Source organism: Hemicordylus capensis, chromosome 4 (genome assembly GCF_027244095.1).
Source record: "Hemicordylus capensis ecotype Gifberg chromosome 4, rHemCap1.1.pri, whole genome shotgun sequence".
Lineage (NCBI taxonomy): Eukaryota > Metazoa > Chordata > Lepidosauria > Squamata > Cordylidae > Hemicordylus > Hemicordylus capensis.
This window is the reverse complement of record NC_069660.1, coordinates 249,303,586-249,320,031: the sequence shown is the minus strand read 5'-3', so window position 1 is coordinate 249,320,031 and position 16,446 is coordinate 249,303,586. Positions and strand designations below refer to the sequence as shown.

Here is a 16,446-nt window from a genome sequence, read left to right as displayed (position 1 = left end):
TTCTGCTGCCCGGTAAGGAGGACCTGGCTGTGGTGGCAGTGGGGGGGGCAGGGAGGAGAGGAACGGAAGGGGAGGGTGCGCAAGAGAGTGGGGCAGGAGGGGGAGGGGCAGGAGGGAGGGGGAGTGTGGCAAGAGAGAGTGGGGCGGCGGGGAACATCCGGCCCCAAAGAGCACGCAGATGCTTTGTGCGGGTCGGCTAGTTAAACAGAATTTGGCTTTTGACTTGGCTTTTTTGGCTGGGTCCCTTAAAGTAGTGATTTCCTCTAGTGATCATCAGAGTCAGCCGACTTGTAGGGCAATGGCTTTCCTTGCTTTATCAGAACAGCTGACATGTTACCATTATCATATGACAGCAACTTAAATTGCATCATAGGATGACTATCACCACATGGTTATCTGTTTGTTTACAGCAGCTCACTACCCAGACTGGCTAATTTATCTTCTACTCCAAATGTCCAAAAAGAAAGGCTTGTGACACATGGTTGACCACTGCATACCTAAATAGCTCATCATATGATGATACCTGCCATGTGGCATGATTTAGAATGACCTCTCTGTGGCAGATGTAATGTCTGAACTGGCTCTCATTATTTTGCTGATAGGAGGACAAAGTTTGGTTTGGTTTGCTTTGCTACTAGAGAAAGGAGAAAACAAAAGCTTCGCACCCAGCAGCTGAAGGCTGAATTGAAGCCAGTTCTCTTGCAAGTGGACTGTCGGGAAGCACTCTCTGGATTGGCAATGGTCCATGGTTCAGTAATTGAAAAACACCACCTTACTCTTGTTTTTTTATTATAGTTTTGCCAGGCCTACATAAACACACTTTTCAGATGGTGGATTCATTGTAAATTGCATAACTCATAAGAAAGATTAGAGGATTCACGTAGATCTACCTGGGGATATCTTTATTGAAAAGAACAATTTATCAACTATTTTTTCAAGTGGTTTAATGGGACAAAAATATTCTTATAATCCAAATATTCATTTTTTTTAATAGCCCTGGAACAAGCTTGTATATGGGAATAGCTTCTCCTTTCCTCTTCCAAATCTCTTCTGTCCTAGACAGAAAGGACTTGGGTTGCAATAAACCATACTTCTTATTTATTATGAAAATTTCAGTGTTTATCTCTCAGTTGCTTTGGTGTCATGTTAATTTTTTTAAGGTGTGGCAATAATGCTTCATATTTTTAGATGAACTTGAAGTGACCCAGATTGTGTTATGGCTCAACATACAGTTTTATTTAATATCAAATGCAAAACTTGAGAGGTTAAAGCATGATCAAAGTTAGAATCTCTGAGTCTTCTTGTGTGTTTTATGGCCAAAGAATCTTTACAATAGACTGCTTTTGGGAACAGAGTGCTCTCTTTTGTTTCTGGGAAAAATTGAAAGGTTGCAAATGAAAGCATAAAGAAGCCTCTTTATTCATGTCCTTGAGTCTTTGTTTCACTGGGCATTGTTTCAGTTTATAAGAGTTGTTTAGCAGATATAGTAAGCTGGAAAGGCCGATGGATTCCCATGCACATCAGTGCAGACTTGTTAAAATCCTGTTATCTGCTTAGCTGCCCACCCAGGATTTGTTTGTTTCAAGGGTACTTTGAATGGCTGTTTCTCCCCCTTTCCTGTTAGTTACATTGAGTTGCTTATTAAATTATGGAATCTGACAAAATTTTGACTGAGAACCCAGTGTCCTCCATTACCATGTGGTTATTTATTTTTAAAAATAAACTCAAGTATTTAGCATTGCTTCAAGAACAATTTCCTTATCTTGAGAGAATGATCATTTACCTAATGTTTGAAGCTGCAATTTTTCTTTAGAATATACTGGTGCTTAATATTCTTGCAGTCAAAACTTGTGTGCAGTTTAAAGTTAATGTGATGCAACGATACTTGACTGGTAGGATCCCTCTTCAAAGTGCTCACCTAAATATACTTTCTCATAAATGTGTGGTTGATTAATCAAAGTTAAGGCCATTCTATGCAGATAGACCTGCTGCTTTGGCAACAGGCTCTGGTTGAATTTGGTTTGCATTAATACATATATTAAATAAAGACTCCCAAGTATTGTTTTTTGTTGCAACCAGTCTCATGGTGGTTGTGTTCACGGAGCTATTACTAGAAATTTTTATATTAATTAGACAATCCGCTTAAAAATAAAGTCATGCTGGTGTAAGCCATGTTGTAAGAAGGAACAAGAAAGCGTCTCCCCCTTAATTGTTTTTTTTAAATCAGACCCCTATTTATTCCCAATATGAAAGTGCTATATGATCTGGAAAATGTTTTGTTTTTTATAAGTAAGGGATTAAAATTTGATCAAGAAAGCAAATCTTTATCGTGTTTAGTGAATTGAATAGCTATTCCTCAGTAACTCTTTTGTGGCAGTTTATTTCTGAATGTAAATACATTACCAGAAACTTCTGCTTCTCTATTTAACCATCAAGCAAATACAGAGTTGAACAGAAATACTCTGGAATCTGCTGGTAGGCTTACTGAACATGTTTTGAATTTGCTGTTAAATCTTTCAAATGTATCATTTCCATATCTGGCCAACTTGGGGATCAGTTTTGTGTAAGCTTTATTTCTATTTGTAGGAATTTGTTTGTTTCCCTCGCACAGTTCCACTTCAGCCTGAATGACTGTTTTAGTTGAAATGTTCAGTTGTTTAAAGAATCAAGATTGTGTATTATTTAGATCTTACTAGACAAGTGGGATTTGTTCCTTCCATTCCAGTTATCAAAAAGATTAACCCTTTGCCCCTGGAATTCTAATTGCAGACATATTAAAACAAAGAGGTTGTTTGTACAAGATAGTAACAAAATCAGGGTTTATGCCAAGTGGAATGTTACTCAGCTGAATGGGGTTGCAAGTATTACATAAATTTTGTCTCGCATTTTAGGCACCGATAAAGGCAACTTGTGAAGAAGGCACATTATGCAAGACTGGATTTCCTGAAGACGTTTACAGTGCAGTCATATCCAAGGGAGTACATGAAGGACAGCTTCTTGTGAATGGTATTGTTGCATATGATGTTCAGTTTCTTATCTTGTGCATAAAATAGTACTGAAAATTACTGTTTAAATTCCTTAAATAGCATGAGACCTCTTTTTCATCTTTTTCTTTAATGTACAACTTCTCTCTTCAGTTATGGTTATTGGAAGAAATAGAATAACTTATGAACTTCATCAATGAAATATTTTTGAGGTTTATGAGTTGCTAGATGCTTCCTCTGGATTACTTCTTTCTTCAGCACAAAATTTACCTCAAGATAGGTGACCTATATCATATTTTTCGGATAAGCCTCTTGATGTGGTCTTTATATGAATGCTTTTTAAAAAAATGACAAGGATGTTTTTGATACTACATGACCATAGAATGGAACAGTTAATTTATTAGATTAAAAATATTGTGCTCACAAATGATTTCCCTGATTGTAGCAAAAGCAGGATTTGCCTGCCATGTTGCTGGCATAGATGATGCCCAGTGGTGGTCGGTGAGGGTGCCACTGGGTGAGGGGGCAGTGGGAGGCACCTTTAAAACTAAATTAGATAGTGCAGGTGTTAGTGCACCTGCAGGTGTTAGTACACCTGCAAGTTGTGGCAAGCAGTGGTGTGCCACCTGGCAACCTGTGCGGTGTTGAGGCAGCTCCAAACCTCACCTCACTCATTTGCATGATCAGCAAAACTATGCAAATGACCATGCAAATGGCTTCTGCGCATGTGTAGAGGCTAGGTAAGTTTTGGAGCTGCCCTGCCTCCATTCGCTGCACCTTGCAGGTGCAGTGGTAATACCAGTAAACACAATCTAATTTAGTTTCAAGGTACCTCCCGCCCACCCCAAACTGGCTGCCACTAATGCACTCATGACCATGAAATAGCTTGAAATTGTGTGAATACTTATCCTTCCTCTAGGCTGGATATTTGGATATAGCTGCTCAAGAGACACAGTGCTTCAAGTGCTTGTCCTCTGCTTCTCTGGTTGCCTGAATTTAAGCCTGAACCTAAAGGCTTCACATGTCTTCCCATTGCCCCCTTCCCACCTGGCATTGTATTAGGCAGAAAAGTATACTTTGGAATTGGTAGATTACACTGTGGTCATATGATTTGCAAAGCAAGCATGTGAATTTTGTGTGTGTGTGTGTGTGTGGCTTCCTCCACACTTTCTCCAAATGGTATAGAAGGGGGTTAAATACAAAAAGAACTGATCCTGTCTTATGAAGTCCTCGTGTGCTTTGGAGTGCCACAGTAGAAATGTCCAGAAATACAACATTAAATTGGGGTCTTATTTATTCTGTTCTGGGATAAATGCATACCATATGGAGTGGAATTATTTGCTAATACTTTGCTGCTAATGCTTTTCTGCTAGACAAATTTTCCTACACACATCTATTTGGGTGCAATTTTAATTGTCATTACAGGGCATCAGAGTAAGAAAAACGTATTAATTTTGTTGTTTTATAAGCTGTGAATATCATAGAAATTACTTTCCCAGCTAATTTAAAAATTATGGAGCTGATCAAGAGGATTAGTTTCAGAGAGTTTCAAATTTATCTTAAAACTAATTTGATTCCATTCATTGTTTCTCTTCTATAAATTTGGTTGCATGGATCAAGACATTAACATAAATGAAAAAGACTTTTTAAAATGAAGCTGCAAATCAAATGGATCCTTGAAACAAAAGCTTTTGTCTGTATTTAAAGTATTCTGTTCAGCAGTATCTTCTCATAATTATATTTTTATAGACCTGCCTAGTGTTTTCATAACAATAATTGAATCCCAAATGCAAGAAGAATTGATTAGTTTTAGTTTATTAAAATCCTGATTTAATAAAGTGCTTCCGTGTTTCATTTAAGGCAAGCAAATATATTCCATATATTTGGTTCACTAATGAGTCATTCTCACAAATCATATGACAACCTAGTAAATTCTTCAAAACTAGTTTCTCAATATCAGAGTGGTAATACTATTTTCCTTTTTTATTTTGAATTACTGGTGGACAGCCTTGCAAATAAGCCCACCCAAAAAACGAGTGGCGGGGGGAAGAATTACTAATCTATAAAATGTTTTACTAGTACACCTGCACGTATATATTTGTACTGCCAAGTTGTGGCCTAAAAAACAAAAACACACCAACTTTGAAAAAAGTTCTTTCTTGATCTCCTGGAATCTGTTTCTAAGGAGAAAAATATTTGTGCAAGATATGAATGACCTTGAGATGAAGAGTGAAAGTTTTGCCTCACTAAGGTCTTTGGGAATATTGCCACTGGTCACAGTAGCTGACATACTGCACACAGTCCCATGGGCATTGTCAGCACTGTGGGAGCTGCTGCATGCTCATAGAAGTAGCATTCATGCAGTTGCAAAAGAGCGCTCTTGTGTGAATACCAGAATTGCACAAGCACAGTTGTGTGAAGATACCACCGTTATTTCCAATGGCAATACCATCGTTACATAGGAACACAGGAACCTGCCATATACTGAGTCAGACCATTGGTCTGTCTAGCCAAATATTGTCTTCACAGACTGGCAGCGGCTTTCTCCAAAGTTGCAGGCAGGAATCTCAGCCCTATCTTGGAGATGCCAGGGAGGGAACTTGAAACCTTCTGCTCTTCCCAGAGTGGCTCCATCCCGTGGGGAATATCTTACAGTGCTTACACTTCTAATCTCCCATTCATATGCAACCAGGGCAGACCCTGCTTAGCTTAAGGGATAAGTCATGCTTGCTACCACAAGACCAGCTCTCCTCTCCTTCAACTTCATTTTTGCAATTTAGGCATTCATACAACAGCATTCTTGGGCAACTGCATAGATGCTGCTGTTATCCCTCAATGCTGACAGTGCACATGGAACGCTGTGCAGTATGTCAGCCAATGGGGTATAATCGCACTATGAAGTCATACACACGATCAGCAAAAGGGAGGTCAGAGGCAGTAAACCTAGCTATTTCTGATTGTGCAAACCCGCAGGACTGCCTCCGAACCAGCCCATCCACATCTGGGTAGCTTCACTTCTCTACTCAGATCTTACCAAGGTTGAAGGGAACCCAGATCTTACCAAGGTTGAAAGAGAAACCCTTGTATCTTGGTTCGCAGCTCATGTGCAGAGGTCACCACTTAAAACTGTTCCTGGGTGGCTGGTGGCCATTTCTATCATCATTCTGTGGCTAGAGTGGCCAATCAGAGGATTGCTGCTACTGTACTGAGGACTGCCTCTCTATGGTGTGTGCAATGCATGTTGGGATATTCTTGGAGAAGCTCCTGACTGCCTTGGTCATCTGCGGTGTGAGTGACCAGAGCCAAATGGAGGCTCTGCTCATCTGTGGGGATCAGAGTACAGGCTCTTCCCTTTCCCAGATCAATCTCAGATGATCATGTGAAAGACCTTCCAGTCTTGCTAACCATAAAATAGCTAGCATGCTACTACTTTGCAGACATAACACATAACCATAGCTCTGATTAAACTCTGAGGTCTTTCACACAACCTCCGGTGGCCACTGCGAAGGGCTGTGGAGAAGGCAGGAGAATCTTTCCCCAACAGACGAGCAGCAGCCCCCCTGCAGTCTGCCTCACTGAGCACCCACAGGAGCTGGAAGTGGGAGAACTTATTCTCTCCCTCATCCCAGGTTGCCCCACACTATGAATGCGGCAGCTGCTCTTGTTAGAGCACTGCTCTCTGCCCCCCCCCGCTCACTTCTGGAAATGATGGCGGGCCGAGAGGAAGCCATTTAAGCAGGCAGCAACCACACAGATGATCACCATCCAAGGTTAAGCAAACTTTATTTTATTTATTTTATTTTATTCTATCTATCTGTCTATACATATTTTTATACCGCCCAAAATTTACGTCTCTGGGCAGTGTACAACAAAAACAGAAAAGTTAAAACATTAGTTAAAACTGATAAAAGACAACAAAGAAATTAGAACATTGGTTAAAATAAATGAAAGCAAAAAGCTAAAACATTACAACAATTTAAAACCTTAAAACAATATTTTAAAACAAAGTTAAAACTATTAAAATGGTATTTAATTAAAAGTCTGGGTCAACAAATGTGTCTTTAAAGATTTTTTTAAAAATTGTCAGAGATGGGGAAGCTCTTATTTAAGCAGGGAGTGCATTCCAAAGCATCGGGGCAGCAACTGAGAAGGCCCATCCCCGAGTAGCCAACATACAAGCCAGTGGCAACTGCAGACGGACCTCTCCTGATGATCTCAATGGGTGGTGGGGTTCATGGCGAAGAAGATGTTCTCTTAACTACCCAGGGCCCAAGCTGTTTAGGGCTTTATAGGTTATAACCAGCACCTTGTATTTTGCCCGGAAACTTATCGGAAGCCAGTGTAGCTCTTTCAATACAGGAGTAATATGGTCTCTCCAAGGTGACCCGGAGACCAACCTGGCTGCTGCATGCTGAACCAGCTGTAGTTTCTGGACTACATACAAAAGCATGCCCCACATAGAGTGCATTGCAGTCATCCAGTCTGGAGGTTACCAGCATATGTACCACTGTCCTGAGGTTGTTTTATCTCAAGAAACGGACACAGCTGGCATATCAGCCAAAGCTGATAAAAGGCACCTCTCGCCACCAGCTCAACCTGGGACACCAGGGAGAGGCTCGGATCCAGAAGCACTCTCAGACTGCGCATCTTTTCCTTCAGGGGAAGTGTGACCCCATCCAGAACAAGCAGATCAAAATAATCTCCCGGGTTTCGACCCCGCACAATAAGTATTTCTGTCTTGTCTGGGTTCAGTCTCAGTTTGTTATCCCTCATCCAGCCCATCACCGACTCCAGGAAGGCATTTAGGGAGGTTATACCTTCTACTGATGAGGTTGACATGGAGAAATAGATTTGGGTGTCATCAGCATACTTATAGCACCCTGCACCAAATCTCCTGATGACCTCTTCCAGTGGTTTCATGTGGATGTTAAACAACATAAGAGACAATACGGACCCCTGAGGGACACCATATGAAAGTTCAGATTTTGAAGAACAGTCTCCAAGGGACACCATCTGGAACCTGCCTGAAAGGTAGGAGTGGGACCACTGCAAAGCAGTACCACCCACTCCCAACTCCCTCAGACGCTCCAGAAGGATACTATGGTTGATAGTATCGAAAGCCGCTGAAATGTCCAAAAGGACCAACAGAGTCACACTTCCTCTGTCAATTCCCAATTGGAGATCATCCATCAGGCAGACCAAGGCAATCTCCACCCCTTAGCGTGCCCAAAAGCCAGTCTGGAACAGATCTAGATATTCAGTTTCCTCCAAGACTGTCTGGAGCTGGGAAGCCACGACCCTCTCAATTACCTTGCCCAACCACAGAAGGTTGGATACAGGCCTATAGTTACCCAACTCTGAGGGATACTAGGCAGGTTTCTTTAGAAGTGGTCCAATAATTGACTCCTTAAGACGAGGAGGCATCCTTCCCTCCCTCAGAGAAGCATTTATGATCTCTATCAGCCCTCCTACAACAATTCACCTGCTAGATATTATAAGCCACGTTGGGCAAGGGTCAAGGGAACAGGTAGTAGGCCGCACCACTCCAAACAGCTTGTCCACTTCCTCAGGAGTCACAATCTGGAACTGATCCAACCTAATCAAACAAGAGGAGTCTCTGGACACCTCCACATCAGACACTGAAGTAATTGTGGAGACTGAGTCTAAGTCGGCCAGAATATGAGAGATTTTTCCCACAAAGAATGCATTAAACCCATCACAGCGGATAATCAATGGTTCCAAATTCCAATTCAAAGGAGGAGGGGCACGTACTAGTCCTCTCACAACCCTGAACAGCTCCGCCGGGCGTGAACTTGTGGATGCAATACAGGCAGAAAAGAATCTCTTCTTTGCCACACTTATCACCTGAGCATAGATCTTCAAATGTACTCTATGTTGCAATCTGTTGGATTTGAGTCGAGTCTTTTTCCACTTGCGCTCCTGCCCCCATAGTTCTTCCGTATACCAAGGGGCTAATTTTGCAGCGGGTCAGAGAGGACGCTTAGGAGCAATCATGTCTACTGCCTTGATGAGTTTGCTGTTCTAGTTCTCCACCAGAGCATCAACAGGATTGCCGGCTGAGCCAACACTAAATCCCTCCAAGGCTTCTTGGAATCCTATTGGATCCAATAACCTTCTCGGGAGGACCATCTTTATAGGTCCTTCAGGCCTGCGAAGGTGGGAAGTGATTGTGAGTCCAGCCTTAACCAGATGGTGGTCCGTCCATGACAATGGGGAAATCTCAGGAGTCCCCACCCACGATCAGAGTGAAAGACCAAATCAAGTGTGTGACCGGCAATGTGAGTCGGTCCCGAGAACACTTGAGATTGGCCCATAGTTGTCATGGCTGCTATGAACTCCTGAGCCGCCCCAGACAAATTGGTCCCTAAATGAACATTGAAGTCCCCCAGTAGCACAAGGCTTCTGCACTCCAACACCAAGCCCAGGACCAGGTCCATCAGCTCAGTTAGGGACTCCTTTGATTAGCGGGGCGATCGGTACACCAGCAGAAGTCCCAATCTATCTCTGGTCCCCAAACTTAGGTACACACATTCGATATGGTCCGGCACCTCAAAAGGGATCCTGGTAAGGGAGATGTTGTTCTTATAGACTACAGATACTCCACCTCCCCACCCATGATCCCTCACGCACTCCTCAACAGAGTACCCAGAAGGAAGAAGCTGAGACCAAACTGGGCCACCAGCCTCCCCCAACCAGGTCTCCGTAATACAAACCAGGTCCGCTCCTGAATCCAGAATCAAATCGTGAATGGTTTCTGATTGGTTCTGGACTGACCTGGTATTACAAAGGGGAAAGATGAGGTTCCGAGGGTGGTTGTCACTACTCCCCGAGGTCAAGGAGCTGACAGGGCTCCCCGAGGTCAAACAGCTGTTAGATTTCTGATCCCCCTTCCCCTGTAATGACCCACTGACCTGCCAACATTACTTCTTCTGTTCCCCACCACCGCTGGAATTGCCGCCCCATAATCAGTGGATACGGCCCCTGTTTGGCCCCCAGCCAAACCCAGACACATTATAAAAGAATTTCATCCAGGTCTCAACTATAGGTTCGCTTACCTTTGACTAAACGCCAGGTTACAAACTCTGGCTTGACACAGTGGCAACACCAGGATCGGGCTCAATCCTGGTGCTTCACACATGCAGCCTAGCGCAGGTTGGGCTGCCATAGCCTTGACTAGGCTGCGCGTATGAACAGCATCATTGTGTCTGAATATCTAAACCATGGTTAAAGATTGACTGCAAAGTCGAATGTAGAACCATGTTTGAAGTGAGTTTGCAGATCATTGTTTGTGTTACTCTGGTTAAATACTAAGCTGTACTAGAGAAATGGTGGCTAAGGCACAATTCTTTGCTTTGTGACAAGCAAGTATCTCTCAGGCTTTTCTTACAAACATCCAAGACTGGGCTAGGGCAGCTGAGCTTGGGCTTTGCTGCCTTTGAGAACCCATAGGAGCCGACCAGCTCCCAGCGGTGCCTTGCCAGCAAACCCAACTGGGGAGCCTGTCTCTTAAACGGGCTTAAGGGAGCGAGTGCTCCCTTAGCTGCGTTTACTTGACCGTGTCAAGTAAAAGCACAAACTGCTTTTAGCTGGTGCTGACACACTGACACACATGCCCGCCCCTCTCTGGGGAGATCCTCACAATGCACAGTGTACCTGTGCAATGCATTCTGGGATTTCTGGGGGCTGGGACGATGCGTCCTGGTCCCCATGCCTCTCTGCTCCCTGGGGCAGTGGCAGACTTGGCACAGTATGTGCCCAGACCAAGCATCCCCAAACTGCAGCCCTCCAGATGTTGCTGAACTACAATTCCCATCACCCCCAGCTACAATGTATTGTGGCTGGGAGTATGGGAATTGTAGTTCAGCAACATCTGGAGGGCCGCAGTTTGGGGATGCCTGGCCCAGACAGTCCTCAGCAATCGTCTGTAAGGAAGGAAGGCTTCTGCAGCCTTCCCTGCCGCCCTGGTCATGAAAACAACCTCTCTGTGTTCTATAGGGGCAGGGCTTCCCTCATCAACCTAAACTAGGTTTTCACTATATTGGATCTGAATGGGAACGAAAGCAATAACCCAGGTTTAAGCATTATGTAGGTACTGGGCCCTTAGGTAAGATGTCTTCTCCACCATAAGAAGTCTCCTTTGCCCTTCTTAATATTTGAATTCCATTCAAAACTTGAATATTTCTAAAATTAGCAAGTGTTGCTCTTATGATTCTTTTTTTCAGGCAAATGCTTTATATTTGGATAGATGTCCATTAAGACCAGAACATAGGTACTGATTCATTTAATTTATACCACAATAGGAGTATACATTTGATAGTAGTAGTTGTCTTGTCACTCTAGAGCTTTCTTCCATTTGAATCTTAATAAAAATGTCTCCATTCATGACTACAAATGAGCTAAACTGAAGTGCTTGGATCAATTGGATTATATCGTCTGAAAGCCAAGTACTCCTGCATAACTGGTTAGCGGATCAGAACCAATGTGCCTTATTGAGTATATATGAGAAACAGCACAAGTCTTTATTTGAAAGAAACAAAAAGTCGGTATTGCAGAACAGTAGAATTTTGTTTTTGTTTTAAAAGACCATAAAATGTGTATCACATTATGTGCGTTAGTATGAACCATTTGAAAATTTCTTAGGGCATCATGTTTCCCCCCCTTTCACTGGCACTTCTTTAGTGGAATTATTTTAATGGTTAATTCTTTTGAAAGTGCCAACATGCTTGAAAGCATATCATTTGCTGGTTTTACATAAATGCACAGGCCATCATTGGAAGGTTTTGAATTAAAATTTAATTAAACTGTCATTTTAAAGTACTATTGTTGTCAAAAAGCCCATTTTCTGGTTATTAAACTAGATGCATGTGACAATAGAAGTTAAGCATTCTTTAGATTATAGTTACTTTTATGGCGGAAAAGCTTTGTGGGCCTGGCTTGGAACTCTGTATTTTCATTGTTGTTATTTGAGTTTATGCAGATTTATAGTGTAAGATTTGAACTTCACATTTGAATTGTTGTGGATTTTCTTTGAGGCTTAAGCATTTTAAAGATTTTAGACTATATTGTCAGTTGCCTGAGGTGTCAAGGCTTTCTTCTTCTTCTTGCTAGCTGTAAAATACATCCAGACGTAGCACAGCACTTGTGCAAACATGTTACACTATTGAAAGGATGTTGTGCTAGCTAGTTCCACTGAGTTGGAAGCTTGTGTTCCAGAGTGGTGTTGTGCTACCATAATGCTGTTGTCCTGGTGCTTGGATGTTGCATAAGGGAAGGAACACTTGTTTTTGCCAGTGGGAGATGTTGCCACATTGTACAGCACATTGCACAACTCTGCAATCTTGTACATGTCCTGGAGAAGGTCTCCTAGCAGTTGCACAAGATTGTGGAGCACCACAACTTGGTGCAACTCTGTAAAATTCTTAAGTGTGCGCAACTTCTCTTTTTGCACTAGCACAATACTAGTCTGGATGTCCTCCCCTGTTGGGCTATCCATGTTGCACAGGCACAGTGGAGTACCTATCTGCTAAAGGTTAGCTGAAAAGAGAATTTCTGTGGACAAGACTAATGCGTTATAAAATATTTGATTGATGAGTAAAAATATTGGAAATGGCACCTACTATGCCAGAACAGAGTACAGGGTAAGAATATATAGTAGTAAGTTCTTGTGTTCTATGTGAGTAGCAGAGGTATAGGGTGTGCTGGTGGGGGGCGGGGAGAGATGCTAACATACATGATTTATGTATATGTTTGTTTCAATTGGGATTTTAATGACAAAATGTATATTTGTGTTCAATGAAATCTGAATAGCTTGCTCTTTAGTGTTCTACCACCTTTATACTCTTCCTATTCAACTAGAGTTGGATATGTTAAATGTGTTGATATGCTATCATCCACACACACCCCATCAGAATTCTCTTTCATTAAGATTTTCGTTCTGGGTGGTGTTCATTGATCTTCTGATGACATCTTTAGCAATATTGCACCTTAATTACTTGTTTCAACAAATGTCTAAAATTGTTGTTTATTTTATAAAGTTTCTTTACATCCAATTCTTAAAATATTGCCATCCAGGAGGGGGAAAAACCTCATTGATTTTATTGGGACTTACTTCCAAGTATTTATGCTTAGGATTGCATACATTTGCTACTTTGATACTTAAAGGTCATTCACGTGACCATTTTCCCTGCAGCTGGGGAGGGCTGTGGGGGCGGCAGCAGTGGTCCTACCTTCCCCCATATGACCAGTGGTGCCTTGTAAGCTGTGCCACCTGTGTGCCCACATGCTCACTCATGTGATCAGTGCTGCAGTGAGCAGTGCGGCATTCTGGAGGCTAGTGGAACAAAGTCCAACCTCCAGGAACCCCATAATGCACCATGCTGCTCTCGAGGTGCATTGCAGACATTCCAAAGGTCCTATGATTAAAATAGCTGCCAGCATCCTGGGAGGTGCTGCCAGCAGCCCTGTCGCATACATGTCCGGGCAGTGGGTAGGAGGATGCATGTACATCCTCCTACCTCACTTCTAGCCCGTGTTTAGAACCTGGGCTACCCAGCTGAGGAGAACCAATCCTTACAGTTCTCATGATTAGCTCTATCTGGTTAGAGCTACTTGTGGGAACAACCTTTTAGACTTGTTAGCTTGTTCTCAAACATTTGCCTCTAAAAAGCCAGAAAGGTTTGTATTTTAACTCATGCATTTTGATATGCTTCCATTTCTAAATTTCTATAAAATTAGTGCTTATATGTATGAAACAATAACCTTTTTGAGGAATAGCAAAGTATTGATATTTAAATAATGTATCATTTTTCACCCTACACATGTCTGCACACCTACATTTAATTGAAGTATAATTTACAGTTATTTTATGGGTTTAACCATGTACCTAATTTGTATCAAAATACAAATATTTAACATATGGAGAACAATGATGACAGAAGGATTGCAGTCTTCCTGGTTTTTTAATGATAAGATTTCATGCATAAAACATATTAGAAAAGGCAATAAATGCAAGTCAAGGAGCCTGATGTTATAAGCTGTTCCGTTGGTACTGAAGTGCTGTAGAGAATTTTATCTTAGATACTTGGCCTGCTTAGTGTCTAACATCACCATATTTGGGGAAGGAATTTTACTCCAGGTCAGATTGGGGTTTTTTTTTTAGGCTCTTATCACTTTCTCCAAAGCATATAATCATGGTTGGTTCTTAGCGTCATCAGAGTATAGCTTATGACTGCTGTTTCATTGCAGCCAGCCAGCTGTGTTTTGAAGTCTACTATGTATTTAAAACACGGAACTTGTTGTATAGGTATTCATATATCACATATACAATGCTGGGAATTAGTAAAGTTGTTGGATGGTTTCAGAACAAAAACCTCTATTAAGTCCTAGCTGTGCATATGTGGCATATGAATGCCTAAACGAGAGGTTTCATGTCTCTGTTCTCATGAGCAGCCAAGAGCGGGCTAAGGCAGCCAAGTCGGCTCTTGGTTGGTTATGAGAAGCAGCGGGAGGCAAGCAGCTGCTGCCACTGCAGCAGCAAACCCGCCTACGAATCTGTCCTTCAAAATGAGGTTAAGCAAGCAAGTGCTCTCTTAACCTCATTTTCTTGGTCGTCTGCCAGCCCCGGCTGCTTGGGAGACAGCGTCAATGGAATCCCCACAATGCACCACGCCCTCACGCAGTGCATTATGGGAGTTTGGTGGGGTTGGAGCAACTTTTCCCATCCGTCAAACCTCTGCGCTGCTGGCAGCTACTGGCAATCGTGTGGCAGGCAGTCTGCCTGCCCAAGAGGAGAACAGAGATAGTCTGCAGGGAGTTAAGTGCTAGCAGCCTTCCTCCCCACTTCCCCTTGAACCCTTTCTCACCGATCGTGCAAAAGGGCTCGTAGACTGACATCCAGAGCAGTGAGTGCTTACAGAAGGATGTTGCTGGTGCAAAAATTTGCTCTAGTTTTGCACAGCTGTTGCATGTTTTCTTGGTTTTAATGGGAACTTTTGTGAAATAGTGCTCTTGCTCAAATCCTCTGAACTTCTTGTACTAGTACAAACTGTTTCATTCCACAAGCCCACAAGTGTTCTGTTGCTCTGGACGTCAGCCCCTGAATTTAAGAATATTGGTGAAGGGTTCCATTTCAACTCTTATCATCCACATAGAACATATGTAGGCAGAAGTTTTGCAATAGTTCCAGGAACTGGCCATCATAGCTACTGTATATAGTAGGTTCAGATGTTATCTTATGCACTCCATTGTGGCTACTTTATCTACCAGAGGGAAATGCTAATACTTGCGCTGTCCTGCTTGTTTGTGGCGAAAATGTAAACCTATATACATTTGCTGTGCAGGTTACTTAAGTTACCACAGTGCAATTTTTGTACTGTATACATATTTGCTTTTGTTTTGCTTAGATGAGTTAATGATGCGTAATAAGCCCCTCACTGCTTTATGTGAAACTCAGTTGTGTGTGAAGTTTTGAATTAAAAAAATATTGGGTCAAATGTCAAAGAGCTGTGGCAGACATTCAAAGCAACAATCTGGGGATGCAGCACAGAGGCTGCTCTTAACTCAGCCAGAGACTTCCCAGGAAGGAGAACATGGCAGTGTGTGGTGGGGGAGAGCGATTTCCCTCAGAGACATATTTTTGGAAGGAAAGAGCACATATGGAGGCAGGCTGGAAGCAGTGAAAACCACTCAGCCCTGCCCGCCCCTGCATGCATGCTCTGCAGCTCAGGAAGACCGGCTGAGTTAAGAGCAGCCATGTGGATGCATCCCCAGATTGCTGTTCTGGATGTCGGCCAGCCTGTGTCTTTTAGCCACACTGGTGTTTTAAGACATGGATATGTCATAAAGTAACATGGGCAGGGTTTTGCTTTCCCACTTTTGATGGGAACCCCAATTCACCTCACATGAGGGAAACGGTAGATGTTGCACAATACTGGGCTGGTTCAGATGTCAGAATTCTACTTCTGATTGTGGTTAGAAACAAGCCAAGATTGGTCATGATGTCTGAACCCTGTGGATGTGACCTGTCCTGGTCAGTGTTCCCTCTAAGGCGTGTGCAATGTGAGCGTGCTCACAAGTTTTTTGATGTCCGCTCAGTTAATTTTAGGTCCCACTCAGGTTGAATCAAGAAGGCCTCATTCCGAATGGCCATTCGCACACACTGCCTTGATACTGCCGCCCAGAACAAAACTCATTCCTCACCCAGATGAAAAAAATTAGAGAGAACACTGGTCCTGGATTATTCTAGCTAAAGTTCTAGCTAAATCACAGTTTGAACCCAAGATTTGAAGTCTGAATCAGCCCAGTGTTCTAGTACTGTTGACAGGCAAGCAGGATGCATTGTTCTTCGAAAAGAATACTAGAAGGTCTGAGATTCCTTTAGGGGGTAATACATGAATCTTCAAAAGTACCCAGTGTAGAGAGGTATAGGCGAAGAATGCAAAAT

General features: G+C 42.6%; 1 protein-coding gene across 5 annotated transcripts in view; it reads left to right on the top strand.

Moving 5' to 3' along the window:
* The window catches only part of CDH2 (cadherin 2), a 183,761-nt gene that overhangs the window by 27,155 nt on the left and 140,160 nt on the right, over positions 1–16,446 (top strand). For all 5 annotated transcript variants that reach the window (XM_053242570.1, XM_053242569.1, XM_053242572.1 and 2 more), the window contains exon 2: positions 2,892–3,006. In XM_053242570.1, the coding sequence (XP_053098545.1) occupies positions 2,892–3,006 (115 nt within the window). The remainder of the gene's footprint in view (positions 1–2,891; positions 3,007–16,446) is intronic.